This window comes from Hoplias malabaricus, chromosome 7, assembly GCF_029633855.1.
Source record: "Hoplias malabaricus isolate fHopMal1 chromosome 7, fHopMal1.hap1, whole genome shotgun sequence".
In the NCBI taxonomy this organism is placed as follows: Eukaryota; Metazoa; Chordata; class Actinopteri; order Characiformes; family Erythrinidae; genus Hoplias; species Hoplias malabaricus.
In genome coordinates, this window is record NC_089806.1 from 7,029,596 (window position 1) to 7,046,370 (window position 16,775).

At 45.6% G+C, this 16,775-nt stretch overlaps 1 protein-coding gene across 1 annotated transcript in view; it reads left to right on the plus strand.

The window, feature by feature from the left end:
* nkain2 (sodium/potassium transporting ATPase interacting 2) overlaps positions 1 to 16,775 on the plus strand; it is a 275,241-nt gene that overhangs the window by 180,862 nt on the left and 77,604 nt on the right. The window contains exon 4 of the mRNA XM_066677627.1: positions 11,389 to 11,589. Coding sequence (XP_066533724.1) covers positions 11,389 to 11,589 — 201 coding nt within the window. The remainder of the gene's footprint in view (positions 1 to 11,388; positions 11,590 to 16,775) is intronic.

Here is a 16,775-nt window from a genome sequence, read left to right on the forward strand (position 1 = left end):
ATTCATTCATTGTCTGTAACCCTTATCCAATTCATGGTCGCAGTGGGTCCGGAGCCTACCTGGAATCATTGGGCGCAAGGAGGGAACCCACCCTGGAGAGGGCACCAGTCCTTCACAGGGCGACACACACTCACTCACACTTTTGACTCTCCAATCCACCTACCAACATGTGTCTTTGGAGCGTGGGAGGAAACCGGAGCACCCGGAGGAAACCCACACAGACACAGGGAGAACACACCACACTCCTCACAGACAGTCACCCGGAGGAAACCCACGCAGACACAGAGAGAACACACCACACTCCTCACAGACAGTCACCGGAGGAAACCCACGCAGACACAGAGAGAACACACCACACTCCTCACAGACAGTCACCCGGAGAAAACCCATGCAGACAAAGAGAGAACACACCACACTCCTCACAGACAGTCACCCGGAGGAAACCCACGCAGACAAAGGGAGAACACACCACACTCCTCACAGACAGTCACCCGGAGGAAACCCACGCAGACACAGAGAGAACACACCACACTCCTCTCAGACAGTCACCCGGAGGAAACCCACGCAGACAAAGGGAGAACACAACACACTCCTCACAGACAGTCACCCGGAGGAAACCCACGCAGACAAAGAGAGAACACACCACTCTCCTCACAGACAGTCACCCGGAGGAAACCCACGCAGACAAAGGGAGAACACACCACACTCCTCACAGACAGTCACCCGGAGGAAACCCACGCAGACACAGAGAGAACACACCACACTCCTCTCAGACAGTCACCCGGAGGAAACCCACGCAGACAAAGGGAGAACACAACACACTCCTCACAGACAGTCACCCGGAGGAAACCCACGCAGACAAAGAGAGAACACACCACTCTCCTCACAGACAGTCACCCGGAGGAAACCCACGCAGACACAGAGAGAACACACCACACTCCTCACAGACAGTCACCCGGAGGAGACCCACGCAGACACAGGGAGAACACACCACACTCCTCACAGACAGTCACCCGGAGGAAACACACGCAGACACAGAGAGAACACACCACACTCCTCACAGACAGTCACCCGGAGGAAACCCACGCAGACACAGAGAGAACACACCACACTCCTCACAGACAGTCACCCGGAGCGGGACTCGAACCCACAACCTCCAGGTCCCTGGAGCTGTGTGACTGAAAACACTACCTGCTGCACCACCATGCCGCCCTACTTGGAAACATGGCATGGTAAAACTCGAGCTGCACTGCTGTGTCTGAGCCACTCAATTAAATAAGAATTTCAGTAAATATTAAGAGCAGCCCTGTGGCAGTGGAGCACTGATGTCACTGTCGTGTTGAGACTAGCGCCTCAGGCCTGGCCTGGGCAAGACTTCAACAAACCGTCTGCCAGTGAAATGTGTTTTAAGCATGAATTAAAGCACTTTATCTGGACGCCCACGCTCGCTGGGCAAACAGCGGCATGCTTTCCAGAGCTGGGCGGGTGATTGATCTCCGCGTGGACTCTAAGAAAGGCACAATAATGCTCCTGACACGGTCCCTTCAGATGACTCACTTTACCACAGCAGACGGTGGAGGAACACATCTGACAGGCAATAAAGCGCGGCTTTTGTTTTCATGGAAATCTGGTGACGTCGCGCTGCTGTTTTGATGGGAAGCGTTTCCTGGGCAAACACTCTGTCTGTTTTTATCCGGTTAAAGATGTCCAAAGGAGCGCCCAGTTTGGTGCACGAACAGAACATTAAAGGCATGCACTGGAAACAGTCCTGCGAGTGGAAATGTCAGACCATCACGCTTTAAAACATGTTTATCGAGCCGAGTCCATTTGCAGCAGCCATGCGTGTGTGGGACTGAGCATCAGGATAGAGCTTTTTGTTTTGGTTTGCTTCATTTTATTTACTTATTTTATTATTTTTAGAGATTGTGTGCATGTGTATTGACTTACTACACACTGTCTTGTTTTGAAAGTATTATTTCTGTGTGTGTAGTGTATAGTCTGGTTGCTGATATTGTGCAAAGGCCAGAGGTTTCACTACTAGAATATGACATTTTAGTCCACAGTTCAATATCAGATCATTAGAGTTCATCAATTTACTTTGCCTTCTTTGTTCAATTAAAATACATTTTAAACAGTGGTGTCATCAGCTGATCACTCTCTGGTTTCCTAGTGGTTCCAGTGCCTAGCAGCTCCCAACTTCTGACTGACACAGCCCTGTAAGAGTGTTTTTACTAAAAAACAGCTAGCAAACATCAACTAGACAAACATTATTCACTGCTGCCCCCTAAAGGTGTTACTAACAAACATCAGCTAGACAAACATCACTCACTGCTGCCCCCTATAGGTGTTACTAACAAACATCAGCTAGACAAACATCACTCACTGCTGCCCCCTATAGGTGTTACCAAGAAACATCAACTAGACAAACATCACTCACTGCTGCCCCCTATAGGTGTTACTAAGAAACATCTACTAGATAAACATCACTCACTGCTGCCCCCTATAGGTGTTACTAACAAACATCAGCTAGACAAACATCACTCACTGCTGCCCCCTATAGGTGTTACCAAGAAACATCAACTAGACAAACATCACTCACTGCTGCCCCCTATAGGTGTTACTAAGAAACATCTACTAGATAAACATCACTCACTGCTGCCCCCTATAGGTGTTACCAAGAAACATCAACTAGACAAACATCACTCACTGCTGCCCCCTATAGGTGTTACTAAGGAACATCTACTAGATAAACATCACTCACTGCTGCCCCCTATAGGTGTTACCAAGAAACATCAACTAGACAAACATCACTCACTGCTGCCCCCTATAGGTGTTACTAAGGAACATCAACTAGACAAACATCACTCACTGCTGCCCCCTATAGGTGTTACTAAGAAACATCAACTAGACAAACATCACTCACTGCTGCCCCCTATAGGTGTTACTAACAAACATCAGCTAGACAAACATCACTCACTGCTGCCCCCTATAGGTGTTACTAAGAAACAGCAACTAGACAAACATCACTCACTGCTGTTCCCTATAGGTGTTACTAAGAAACATCTACTAGATAAACATCACTCACTGCTGCCCCCTATAGGTGTTACTAACAAACATCAGCTAGACAAACATCACTCACTGCTGCCCCCTATAGGTGTTACTAAGAAACAGCAACTAGACAAACATCACTCACTGCTGCCCCCTATAGGTGTTACTAAGAAACATCAACTAGACAAACATTACTCACTGGTGCCCCCTATAGGTGTTACTAAGAAACATCTACTAGACAAACATCACTCACTGCTGCCCCCTAAAGGTGTTACTAACAAACATCAGCTAGACAAACATCACTCACTGCTGCCCCCTATAGGTGTTACCAAGAAACATCAACTAGACAAACATCACTCACTGCTGCCCCCTATAGGTGTTACTAAGGAACATCAACTAGACAAACATCACTCACTGCTGCCCCCTATAGGTGTTACTAAGAAACATCAACTAGACAAACATCACTCACTGCTGCCCCCTAAAGGTGCTACTAACAAACATCAGCTAGACAAACATCACTCACTGCTGCCCCCTATAGGTGTTACTAAGAAACAGCAACTAGACAAACATCACTCACTGCTGTTCTCTATAGGTGTTACTAAGAAACATCTACTAGACAAACATCACTCACTGCTGCCCCCTATTTCTGAGCTGGCGGCGCGCGCGTCAACACGTGTGCAGCGGCCGCTCCGGAACCAAGCGGGTTTTTTGTTTGTTTAAAAAACGTTTTTTTCATTTTATTTATAATATATGGACGCAGGAACACCTGCAGTACGTATATATCACCGCCAGACACTGCTTCAATATCGCAAACAGGAAATTTACAGTATCAGCGATGACCTCCAGGAGACGCTGCGGAACCTCCGCTTGCTTCGGAGGCCTAGCCCTGAAGCCTCGACGTTTCCTGATGCCGGCGGCCGGGGAAGGAGACGACGCAAGCGGTGTGAGAGGAGACAGAAGCGCGGCAAGCGAGGGGGGATCCGTGCTAGGCTAAGAGCTAACCCGAGCCGGCAAGCTATCCCTTCTCTCTTTCTCTCCAATGTCTGCTCGCTGGATAATAAACTGGACTATATCAAACTTCAGCGAACTACACGGCGAGAATACAGAGACTGCTGTGTTTTTGTTTTTACGGAGACATGGCTCAGCGACAGTATTCCCGACGCCGCCATTCAGCTAGATGGGCTAGCCGCATTTCGAGCCGACAGAGACCCAGCGCTATGCGGTAAGACTCGCGGTGGTGGTTTATGTGTCTATATTAACACTGAATGGTGTAAGAATTCTGTGCTAGTCTCTGCTTATTGTTCACCGTTAGTGGAGTTTGTGGCTGTGAGATGTAGACCTTTTTATTTACCTCGAGAATTCTCCGTTGTTTACTTAATCGCAACCTATATCCCTCCCGATTCAAATACAAAACAAGCGCTGTGGGAATTATACGAAGCCATAAGCGACTTCCAAAACACACACCCGGATGGTCTGTTTATTGTTGCTGGAGATTTTAATCATGCAAATCTCAAGAAAGTGTTCCCTAAATTCCACCAGTATGTGAACTTTGCTACGAGAGGAGCGAACACGCTGGATCTTGTTTACACAAACGTTCCAGACGCGTACAGAGCAGAGCCCCGCCCCCACCTCGGACACTCAGATCACATGTCTGTTATGCTAATTCCTTCATACAGACCCATCATCAGGCGATCGAAACCTATCCTGAAAGAGGTGAAAATCTGGCCATCAGAAGCAATCTCTACTCTGCAGGACTGTTTCGAGTGCACTGACTGGGACATGTTCAGAGAGGCTGCAACTTACAGCGACAAAATCAACCTGGAGGAGTACGCATCATCAGTGACCAGCTACATAGAGAAGTGCATCGATGATGTGACCATCTCCAAGACCAACACCATCCGCTCCAACCAGAAGCCGTGGATGAATGCAGAGGTGCGTGTGCTGCTGAAGGCTAGAGACGTTGCTTTCAAATCAGGCGATAAGGCGGCCCTGAGAACAGCGAGGGCCAAACTCTCCAGAGCTATCAGAGAGGCAAAGCGTGCACACGGCCAGATCATCCACAGCCACTTCCAGAGCAGTAGAGACACTCGGCGCATGTGGCAGGGCATCCAAAGCATCACCAGCTACAAGACTACACCACCTGTTTGTGACGGAGATGCTTCCCTACCAGACGTGCTGAACCATTTCTACGCACGGTTTGAGGCACAGAACAATGTAACGGCGAGAAAGTCCACCCCTTCTCCCAGCGACCAGGTGCTGTCTTTTACTGTAGCCGACGTGAGGAAAACTCTATGCAGAGTTGACCCGCGGAAAGCTGCTGGACCAGACAACATTCCTGGCAGAGTGCTCAGAGAATGTGCAGCCCAGCTTGCTGATGTCTTCACTGATATCTTCAATATCTCTCTTAGCAGCGCCGTTGTTCCAACATGCTTCAAGAACACCACCATCATCCCGGTGCCTAAGAATTCTTCTGTGTCCTGCCTCAATGACTATCGTCCCGTTGCACTCACACCGGTCATCACAAAGTGCTTCGAGAGGCTCGTCATGAGGCACATCAAAACCCTACTTCCCCCCACACTGGACCCTCTACAGTTCGCGTATCGTCCTAACCGTTCAACGGACGATGCCATATCCACCACGCTGCACCTGGCACTCACCCACTTGGACAAGAAAGACACATATGCCCGAATGCTGTTCATAGACTTCAGCTCAGCATTCAACACCATCATTCCTCAGCATCTGATCGGGAAGCTGAATATACTGGGCCTCAACACTTCTCTCTGCAACTGGATCCTGGACTTCCTGACTGGGAGACCTCAGTCAGTCCGGATCGGTAGGAACACCTCCAGCACCATCACACTGAACACTGGAGCCCCCCAGGGCTGCGTGCTCAGTCCACTGCTGTTCACATTGCTGACCCATGACTGTGCAGCGATGCACAGCTCAAATCATATCATCAAGTTCGCTGATGACACGACTGTGGTGGGTCTCATCAGTAAGAACGACGAGTCAGCATACAGAGAGGAGGTGCAGCGGCTAACTGACTGGTGTGAAGTGAACAACCTGTCTCTGAACGTGGACAAAACCAAAGAGATGGTTGTAGACTTCAGAAAAACAAGGGGTGAGCACTCGCCGCTGAACATCGACAACTCTGCTGTGGAGATTGTCAGGAATACCAAATTCCTTGGTGTTCACCTAGCGGATGATCTCACTTGGTCCACTAACACCAGTAACATCAAAAAGAAAGCCCAGCAACGCCTCTACCTCCTGCGAAGGCTGAAGAAGGTTCATCTCCCCCCTCCAATTCTCACCACTTTCTACAGAGGAGTCATCGAGAGCATCATGACCAGCTGCATCTCTGTCTGGTTTGGGAACTGCACTGTGGCAGATCGCAAGTCCCTCCAGCGGATCGTGAGGACAGCTGAGAAGATTATCGGTGTGTCTCTTCCCTCCATTACAGACATCTACACCACTCGCTGCACTCGCAAAGCACTCAGCATTGTGGGAGATCACACACACCCTTCACACACACTCTTCAACCTACTGCCGTCTGGAAAAAGGTATCGAAGCATTCAAGCCCTCACATCCAGACTCCGTAACAGCTTCTTCCCACATGCTATCAGACTCCTGAACACCTAGAGACTAAGACTGGACTGAAAGAAGCACACACACACACACACACACACACTCACTTCACACAAACACTGGTCTGTTGGACTGTAAATGTTTTCACATATCCGGTTTACATCATGTTTACATCCAGTTACCGTTTACAGCACAAATACACTTTAAATTGCAGTGTCTCTCTCCCTCATCCCCTCCGTACTTATGGTTTTTGCCTTGTCTTGTATTACATTGTATTGTATTGTACTGTAGGGACATTGTTTTGTATTTTTCTTAGCCATATCTTCTGCACTTTAATGTGTATGCACTGGTTCATGTTGCACTAGATTGTACTAGTTGCACTTTAATGTTGTGTATTGTTTTGTGTTCTATGTCCTTTGCACTTTAATGCGTGTGCACTGTTTCATGTTGCACTAGCTTTACACTAGTCGCACTTTAATGTTGTGTATTGTCTTATGTAGCACCTTGGTCCTGGAGGAACGCTATTTCGTTTCACTGTGTACTGTAAACACTATATACTGCTGAAATGACAATAAACTTCTTGAACTTGAACTTGAACTTGAACCTATAGGTGTTACTAAGAAACATCAACTAGACAAACATTACTCACTGGTGCCCCCTATAGGTGTTACTAAGAAACATCTACTAGACAAACATCACTCACTGCTGTCCCCTATAGGTGTTACTAAGAAACATCAACTAAACAAACATCACTCACTGGTGCCCCCTATAGGTGTTACTAAGAAACATCAGCTAGACAAACATCACTCACTGCTGCCCCCTATAGGTGTTGCTAAGAAACAGCAACTAGACAAACATCACTCACTGCTGCCCCCTATAGGTGTTACTACGAAACATCAACTAGACAAACATTACTCACTGCTGCCCCCTATAGGTGTTACTAAGAAACATCAACTAGACAAACATTACTCACTGCTGCCCCCTATAGGTGTTACTAACAAACATCAACTAGACAAACATCACTCACTGCTGCCCCCTAAAGGTGTTACCAACAAACATCAACTAGACAAACATCACTCACTGCTGCCCCCAAAATGTGTTGCTAACAAACATTAACAAACATGAAGTTTTAAAAAAAATCTCAAATAAACAAACACGAATCACTGCCCATAAAGTTTTACTTTTATTATATTTTCATTACCTCAAACAAAATCATATACATTTTTCTTATTTTTTATTAATTTATTGTTTTTAATGTATGCATATAATCTGAGTTACAATATAAACATTTCGGAAAAGAACACTGGAACACAGGTCTGTGGCTAATCAGGCTACATGGATTAGCATAGGTGCTTTAGCAGCACAGAATCAGTGCCTGGATCTGTTTCCTCAAAGCACCGTCAGATGCGGTCTGGGATACATCACACCTGTAATATGTTTTGATGCGTCCTTGACAACAGCAAAGTACTGCCATGTCACTGCCCACTGAGTCTCCTCTCATGTCATTCTTAGTCAGCCTAGCCGACCATGCGATCAAAACATTTGGAACGTGAGCCAGGATTCACAGGACAGTTCTGTCTGAAAACAAATGTAGTTGAGGAGTGACATGTGCAGAATGAACTTAAGAAATCCCATCACAAGTGGTGTCTCCAGAGGTGCTCAGGTCCAGGTGTAATCAGCTGTGTATTTTGGTGTGGAGAGGGCCAGCGTGAAGATTTGGGGGATTAGTGGGGGAGAGTTCTCCCAGTGGCCCGACTGACATGTTTCTTTGGAGTTGGAAATACTGCTAGTCTTGGACGCTCATATGGACCAGGACTGCTCACATAGTGCTGGCGAATAAGCTACTGTTTACAGAACTGGGATATCACTAACGCTTCCCAAGCCAGTGCTTTGGATGATTAAAGATGAGACTGGCACACAAAAGTGCAGTGTTCAGATGAGAGAAATGGGACTTCTATCACTTGTTTGCAGAATTAATGCCATGTGAAAGCTAAACACCAGTTGGCTTGCTTTTGCTCTTCGCGAATACCCCGTTACTGCTCAGAATGAATAGTCTTCTGAGACATGCCAGTGAAACAGTGCGAATAATTAGGTTGAAAGATGTTAAGCAAAGCTTTTAAATTGATGAATGATCAAATGGAACAAAGGCCCTGCGAACACTGCGTTCTCTGTCTCTGTAATAAAATGGCGAACTGTGTGGTAGTAACCAAAATCAGAGACCACCCTTCATTAGTTTCATTTCCAATCAAAGCTGACGTTATATTTCTTTTTCAGAGCCCATAAAAAGATTTTCTGCAACATGATTAACTTGATCTTAATGGCTGTTTTGACTAGATTTAAAATGAATTAATGGTGGTCTCTTACTTTCGCTTACTTTTAATTGCAGAGTGCTTTCCCTATCACTTTAAAGATGGTAAAAGTGATTGTTGGTGAAGCCTGTTCATTTTAGCTTGATTGGAATGTCCCAGAGTGCACTCTGTCTGACCTACATTGTTAAATCTGTCAGAGTTAATGCTAATACTCTGCTTAAGCTGGAATACATAATTGAAATGGCTAGAAAATAACTTGCTTTTCCATGAGATGAAAAAGCTAACACTAAAACGCCAGTGTGTTTTTGTACTCCAGCCATTTTAGCTCAACAGTTTATTGACAGTTAACACTTACTGTCTATTTTAACCCCACCCCCCGTTTCCACAAAGGAACACAGTTCAGAGAATTTAATAAAATGTCTGTGATATTTTTTGGTCAAAATCCCACAAGAGTCCAAGGAGATTCCTTTCAAGCAAACAGCAGAGAGATTTGAGGCACACAGCAGCTCTCATTTTAGCCGTTGTAGCTTTGTTCTCTTCCTTCTCTTCTCCCAGTTTTGTTGTGTTAGCTTGTTTCTCTTCTTCTCCGCTGTTTTCTCCTGGTTTTGCCCAGTTCTCTCAACATCTCCACTTTTGTTTTTACTAAAATTTGTCACGTCTTTCCTCTGGTCATATCTGTTTTACACACAGTAGAATGTGGATCCATCACTGTGATTGGAGATGCTAACATATCCATGTTTTCTGACTTAGGCAGCTAGCATAATGCTAACTTTTCATTTTTTTGTTTTTCATTTTATGTCCATTTTAAGTTCCATTATCACGTTGATTTTAATTACATTTTGCTTTTGATTGTGAAATATGAATAAAGATAATTTCTGTGAGTTGGAAAAATGATAATTTGTGAAACTACATATGTTAAGTAATGAACATAGAAAGGATATATATATACAATTAGCCTCACCATGTAATGTGTGTCCAGTTGTTAGCCTTGTTCGATGCCTTTGCTTTGGTAAATCTGGCCGAAAGATATGGGCCAGTTAATGGCATAACACTGATCGATCCCATCTCTGTTCATAGCCAATCAATACATTGATTAGGTTCTAGCTTGATTCATTCTGAGTGATGACAACATCTGGGCATTGAATTTGATTGTGGTATGGAAATTAAATTTCTCATCCTTTTACACATTTCAACACTTATTTGGGGTGTACTTAATTGATTGTACGTAATTAATTGAACATATTACTTTGAAACATAACATTTTAATGAGTTTGCAACTTAGAAAAAAACAGTTGGAAGTCTAGGATAAAAATGGTAATTTTTGTAAACAAGCACAATTAGACAAAATGATTGTGATGTGACAGAAACTGCAGGTGAATCTGAGAAGACCTATGGTAGACCTATGGTGGTGGTAGACCTAAGATCTATGGTAGATCAATTCATGCGAGCCCCACGGTCAAGAGAGAATCTGCAGAAGAGAAACATTCACAGCTAATTAGACACAAGCTCCCAATTTAGGAAACGTCTTCTGGTGACTTCCTGTGATGTCCAGCAGTTTCTAAAATGCAACCAATACAGATTGATCCACCCAAACCCTTCAGTGTTTATTTAGTACAGAGTGTGTGTGGCAGCGGGAACTAGCAGTGCCCCCTACAGTTGGACGCTGGTTCTTGAACCGTTTCTGTTGCTTATTCTTGGCATCTTGCTGCTCTCCAGCAACCCCCCCCCCCCAACATTTCACCCAGTCATCAGTGGGCAACCAATGCAGGGGCTCGGTTCCAGCATGGCTATGGCGGAATAACGTCCCTGAGCTGAACGTGGCCGTTGTTTATTCTTTGTTTACAGATGGTTCAGATCAGAGTGAGATATAATACATGAGTTCTGAGCCACCTGCTGAGTTTGAACAGTGGAGAAATGTAGCCAACTTGCCTTGTGTCGCACTAAACACAGCCCCAGAAATACACAAACATTCCTGTTTTATTTCCTGTTCATTTATTTATATAACACACTGTAAATGACCCTGTCCAGCTTATTTAAGGCTCTGAGCTCTTTCTGGAGTTTCTTTATCTTGACACAGCCACAAACGCTGAGGGCTTCTTTGGTTCCAGCTGGGAATGAACTTGTCTGTGGACCAGTTTATGTCAGCCATAAGTTTGTGAAGGACAAACAAAACACTTCCTCTTTGGTGGAAAAGCGCTATGTGAGTTCTGTTTCTCGCTGCTGGAGGAACAAGTGTGAAAGCAACACCTCCCCAAAAGGGTTTTGACTCCAAAGTTAAGAATCCCTGCCTTAATAATAAAATAAGTACTGATATAGATATGGTATTAAAAACGTTTGCTCAGTACCCAGCCCTATAGGTGTTGTGTTACTATCCAGTTCTACTTCTGACTGTAGTATGTGGTGTATGGTGCAGACGTTCTCATGGCCACTTGTCTCTTACCTGCAGGACACGGACCTGATCATGACCTTCAACATCTCCATGCATCGCTCCTGGTGGATGGAGAATGGGCCGGGCTGCAGAGTGACCCCAGTGACCCCGCCTCCTTCCTGGGCCCCGGAGGACCACCGCTACATCAGCATCGCTGGCTGTGTGCTGGAGTATCAGTACGTGGAGGTGGCCCACAGCTCTCTGCAGATCCTGCTGGCTGTGAGTGACCCTCATCCACCTACAGCTTGTGCTCTCTCTCACCCACAGCCAGGTGTTAAATGGGCTCTGATACTGAGCGCGAGTGTGGGGAGTGGCGCTTATGTGAAGTGTGTATTCTGTTTCATTTTTGGAGCGTGCTGCAACAGCTGCATGGAGTGCTCTCATAAAAACCAGCTCCTTCAATCAGTTGTTCGTGGTTTTAGCAGCTCGCCTTTGAACGCATTTGTTATTCACTCCTGACCAAGGCCTTCTGGAACATTCTTTCTCTTGATTCACTTGTAACTCACAAAGATCTCATTTAAATATTTGTTGACACCTGCTCATCCACATTCATTCACACCACACCCTCTTTCTTGCAGTAACAGCCTCTGCTCCTCTGGGAAGGTCTTTTGGAATATTTTGGTGATGGTTTGATGGCATTCAGCTGTAAAAACATTAATTAGACCAGGTGCTGATGCAGGATGAATAGTTCTGGATCAGAAACACCATTCTGACTTTTTCCAGAGGTTCTGGATGGAATTCCATCACTCCAGAAAAGATTGGGCTTTATCCATTCATTCATTGTCTGTAACCCTTATCCAGTTCAGGGTCGCGGTGGGTCCAGAGTCTACCTGGAATCACTGGGCGCAAGGCAGGAATACACCCTGGAGGGGGCGCCAGTCCTTCACAGGGCAACACACACTCACACATTCACTCACACACTCACACCTACGGACACTTTTGAGTCGACAGTTCACCTACAAACGTGTTTTTGGACTATGGTAGGAAACCGGAGCACCCAGAGGAAACCCACGCAGACACAGGGAGAACACACCACACTCCTCACAGACAGTCACCCGGAGGAAACCCACGCAGACACAGGGAGAACACACCACACTCCTCACAGACAGTCACCCGGAGGAAACCCACGCAGACACAGAGAGAACACACCACACTCCTCACAGACAGTCACCCGGAGGAAACCCACACAGACACAGAGAGAACACACCACACTCCTCACAGACAGTCACCCGGAGGAAACCCACGCAGACACAGGGAGAACACACCACATGTGTATCACTCAAATCACTCATAATACACACTGGACCGTGTTATTACAACCATAAAGTGTGACATTGGTGGTACGCTAGCTGTTATAACCACAGCAACCAATAGTAAAGCACCAGAGTCGATGTCCAATGCTAAAAACTGAGCTAATCTGGCTAAAGTTAGCAGGTGCTAGCACTCGCCCTCGTTCATCTGTAACTCTCAAAACCAGATTATAACATTGTCCTCAACAAAGCTTGAGTGTAACTTCAGTCATTTAATCCACGCGGCAGCTGACGAAAAGCGATTATTACCAGAATCGAAGTATAAGGTGAAAAGTGAGCTAATCCGGCTAAAGTTAGCAGCTGCAAACCACTGGCTCACTGCTCAGTGACTCTCAAAAAACTGATTATTACAATCACTAACTTACTGCTCCAACTTATGTCCTCAGGTCTCTTTCAGCTCACTCTCCTGTGTAAATTCAGTCCTGTTTTAACTCTTGTACGGCCGCTCATTCTCTCTCTCTCTCTCTCTTTTTTTTTTTTTCTCCTCCTTGCTCTCTCCGCCATATAATGTCCGTACAGGGTATACCAAGCTACATTCTTCTTGTAGCTAGGCAACCATCCACCTGTGAGCTATGTGCCATTAAGTATTACCCATTTCTTGTGAGAGTCCTCCTCCCCATGATTCAGAAGTTGCTTAGTGCAGTAAACCAGCAGAGGACCCAGAGTAGCCGCAACAGAAGCTCGTTTCTCCATTTTATAACTCCATGGAACATTACAATCATTTAAAAGCTGTACTTTTAAGGGAAAAATGCTGCATAGTGTTCCTTTAATCGTATGCTATGGTTCCATACGACATTATGCACCAAGTTCCTCTGAAATTAATGGTATTAATAGGGATTTTGCTCCTTTTGCCGCTACACTTCTGGGAAGGCTTTAGTCTAAATTAGTATAACTTATTTAGCACTTTTGTAGACCCCCATAATACTTTACATTTTCTTTCAGGGGTCAGTAGGTAGTCTCAACCACCACCAATGTGCAGCATCGGCCTGGACAACGTACACTCACCGTATGTCAACTGTTATGGAGAGTGGATATCTCCTAGGAGGTCTCCCATCCAAGAATGGCCAACACTTGCTTAGCTTCTGTGGATTTGCATGATCTGGTGTTCAGGGGCTACAACTGGGAACATTGTTGCGGCAGCTATGAGAGTTTTGGTGAGGTGAGATGAGGTCTGGTACTGGTGTTGGGTGTTGGACAGATAGTTCAGGATTACAAAGTCCACTCCGTCTTTTCCCCATCACTAAAACACAGTTTCACAGCACCAAAGATAATGGGGTTTGTACCCATTCTACCCCACACGCTGCATGTAGTTGCTGCGTATGATCTCATTTTGCATCAGTAAATGCTGTGATATGATCATTGCACTCTGGTCTCCACAGTGGGGTCACCTACTGTCTGCTGTAGTTTGTTAAGCCGTGGCTCTGGTGTTGCTGCATGCTTTGAGGCGCCGATTTTAACCGTGTCTGGTGCCCCGTCAAGACTGAGTAATTCTACCTGTGTTCAGAGGCGTGCCGTAAATAGCTGTACCTGTACTCAGCCGACTGGGGCTGTGTGTGGCTGGTATTTTTAGCTGGTGCGCCACTCCGACAGCTAATGGCTCTGCAGAGATCTTATATCAGAAAACAGTGGCAGAGAAAAACAGCTCGTCGTCTGCGTTGCTGCTCTGACAGAGGGTCTGTTGGGAGCTTTTAGTGGTTTTTGTGGTGCCTTTCCCCTGAGACTGCAGGAAGCGCTGCTGTTCCCATGATGATCCCTCAGCCTCTGTTTTCCCACAGCAGCATCTGTGTTTGTGTGTGTGAGTGTGTGTATGCATGTGTATCTGTATACAATTATACTGCACACTGTGAATGCGATTTGATTTATAATATATTAGTGATGCGCTGAGATATCAGAATCTCACTGTCATAGATAAGAAAATCTGGTTTAGTTACAATGTTCCATAAATGTGTGTGTTAACAGGAACAGATATGTACAAGAAAAACAGCAAATAAAATATACCAGTGTACCACTTAAAAAAAACATTTGGGTTCTTGATAAAAATCCAGCAATTAATCAATCATTTATTTTCACTCTGAAATACACTGAGGGTGACCCTCGTTTTGAATGCAGCTGAGCAGTGTGTTTTTGGAGTGTGGGAGGAAACCCACGCAGACACAGGGAGAACACACCACACTCCTCACAAACAGTCACCCGGAGGAAACCCACGCAGACACAGGGAGAACACACCACACTCCTCACAGACAGTCACCCGGAGGAAACACACGCAGACACAGGGAGAACACACCACACTCCTCACAGACAGTCACCCGGAGGAAACCCACGAAGACACAGGGAGAACACACCACACTCCTCACAGACAGTCATCCGGAGGAAACCCACGCAGACACAGGGAGAACACACCACACTCCTCACAGACAGTCACCCGGAGGAAACCCACACTGACACAGGGAGAACACACCACACTCCTCACAGAAAGTCACCCGGAGGAAACCCACGCAGACACAGGGAGAACACACCACACTCCTCACAGACAGTCACCCGGAGGAAACCCACGAAGACACAGGGAGAACACACCACACTCCTCACAGACAGTCATCTGGAGGAAACCCACGCGGACACAGAGAGAACACACCAAAGTCCTCACCACCACCGTGCCATCAAAACAACATCATAATACACTCCTGTCCTTCCTTAGAAACTCTTCTGGAAAATCTGTAGAGCTGTAATTGAAGACCCAAGAAACTATCAAAAACTAAGCACAATAATAATGATAATAATAATAATAATATTTCTGACTGTATGTAAAATTGTGCAGCTGTTACTCCCAGGCACCACTCCACTTTGCATGTTACAGCAGTTACATTCTCACACACACGTGCAAAGAAAAATTATTCTGTTCATTTTCAGCTGAAATTTCAGTGCATCTCTAATAATAAAACTTTGATTTGCTAAAGGGCTCATCTGCATATTGCAGCCTCCTACGATATCACTATTTCAAAGGTCACAATTGGGACAATTACTAACCGTGTATTGTGCTGTTTTCTATACAGTTGCAGTCTCAGGTGAATCTTTCTCTCGAAGCCGTTTTCCGTTAATTACAGACCAGGGCTCTGAGCCGGTGCAGGAGCCACGGAGCGCCGGGATCTTTCAGCATGACTTAATGTATGCCATGTAATTAGGGGAATGTGTTTATGAAACAGATCTGTGTTGTGCTGTGTAAATGATAATGCTGAAGCGAAGGCTTTTCCCTGGGGACTCCTGCTCCTCCCTGAGACACCACACTGTCGTCTGCGGAAACCATTTGCTGCGGTACGCTGCCAGCCTTTGGACAACCTATCAGCCATTTCCCATCTCCCTGAATCGTCTGCGACTCCTGCTCAGCAGACACACCATCTCCAATCTCCTTTCAGTTCTTCACTTGGATCCATCATGGAGAACACTCTGAAGAAAAAGCCAATACCAAATTTATTTCTTCTGTGGACACCTCAGTTAACAGCATGGAGTATTGGCCAGTGCTGATGCCTAAGTATATTATCAATATGGATCAATATGATTAACTATGTTCTAATTGAAATCGTATTATGTTTAATATTGATATTTACATTGTTAAATAACAGGCCTCGTTGCAACTCTATAACTGACACTCAACTTTAACATATTGGCTTGGCTTCTTTTCTGTCCATCCATCCATTATCTGTAACCGCTTATCCAATTTAGGGTCGCGGGGGGTCCAGAGCCTACCTGGAATCATCGGGCGCAAGGCGGGAATACACCCTGGAGGGGACGCCAGTCCTTCACAGGGCTTCTTTTCTGTTTTCAATTCAATTCATTTCAGTACAATTCAGTTCTATTTATTTGTGGGTTGTAGTGAATAGAGTTTTTGGCAAAGGCAAAGTGTCTGGTTTCAGAGAGCAGCACTAATGTAAACAGATTGGAAAAATACGGATACACAGCTCTTTTCCCTGCGCCGGAGAGAGCCTCACAACCCTTCTGGGGGTATAAAGGATCCCACAGTGTTGCATAATGAGTAGACAAAGACTTATTATCTGTTAGCCACATTAGCATTTTCACCACGTACTGAGTTGTATGCTGAAA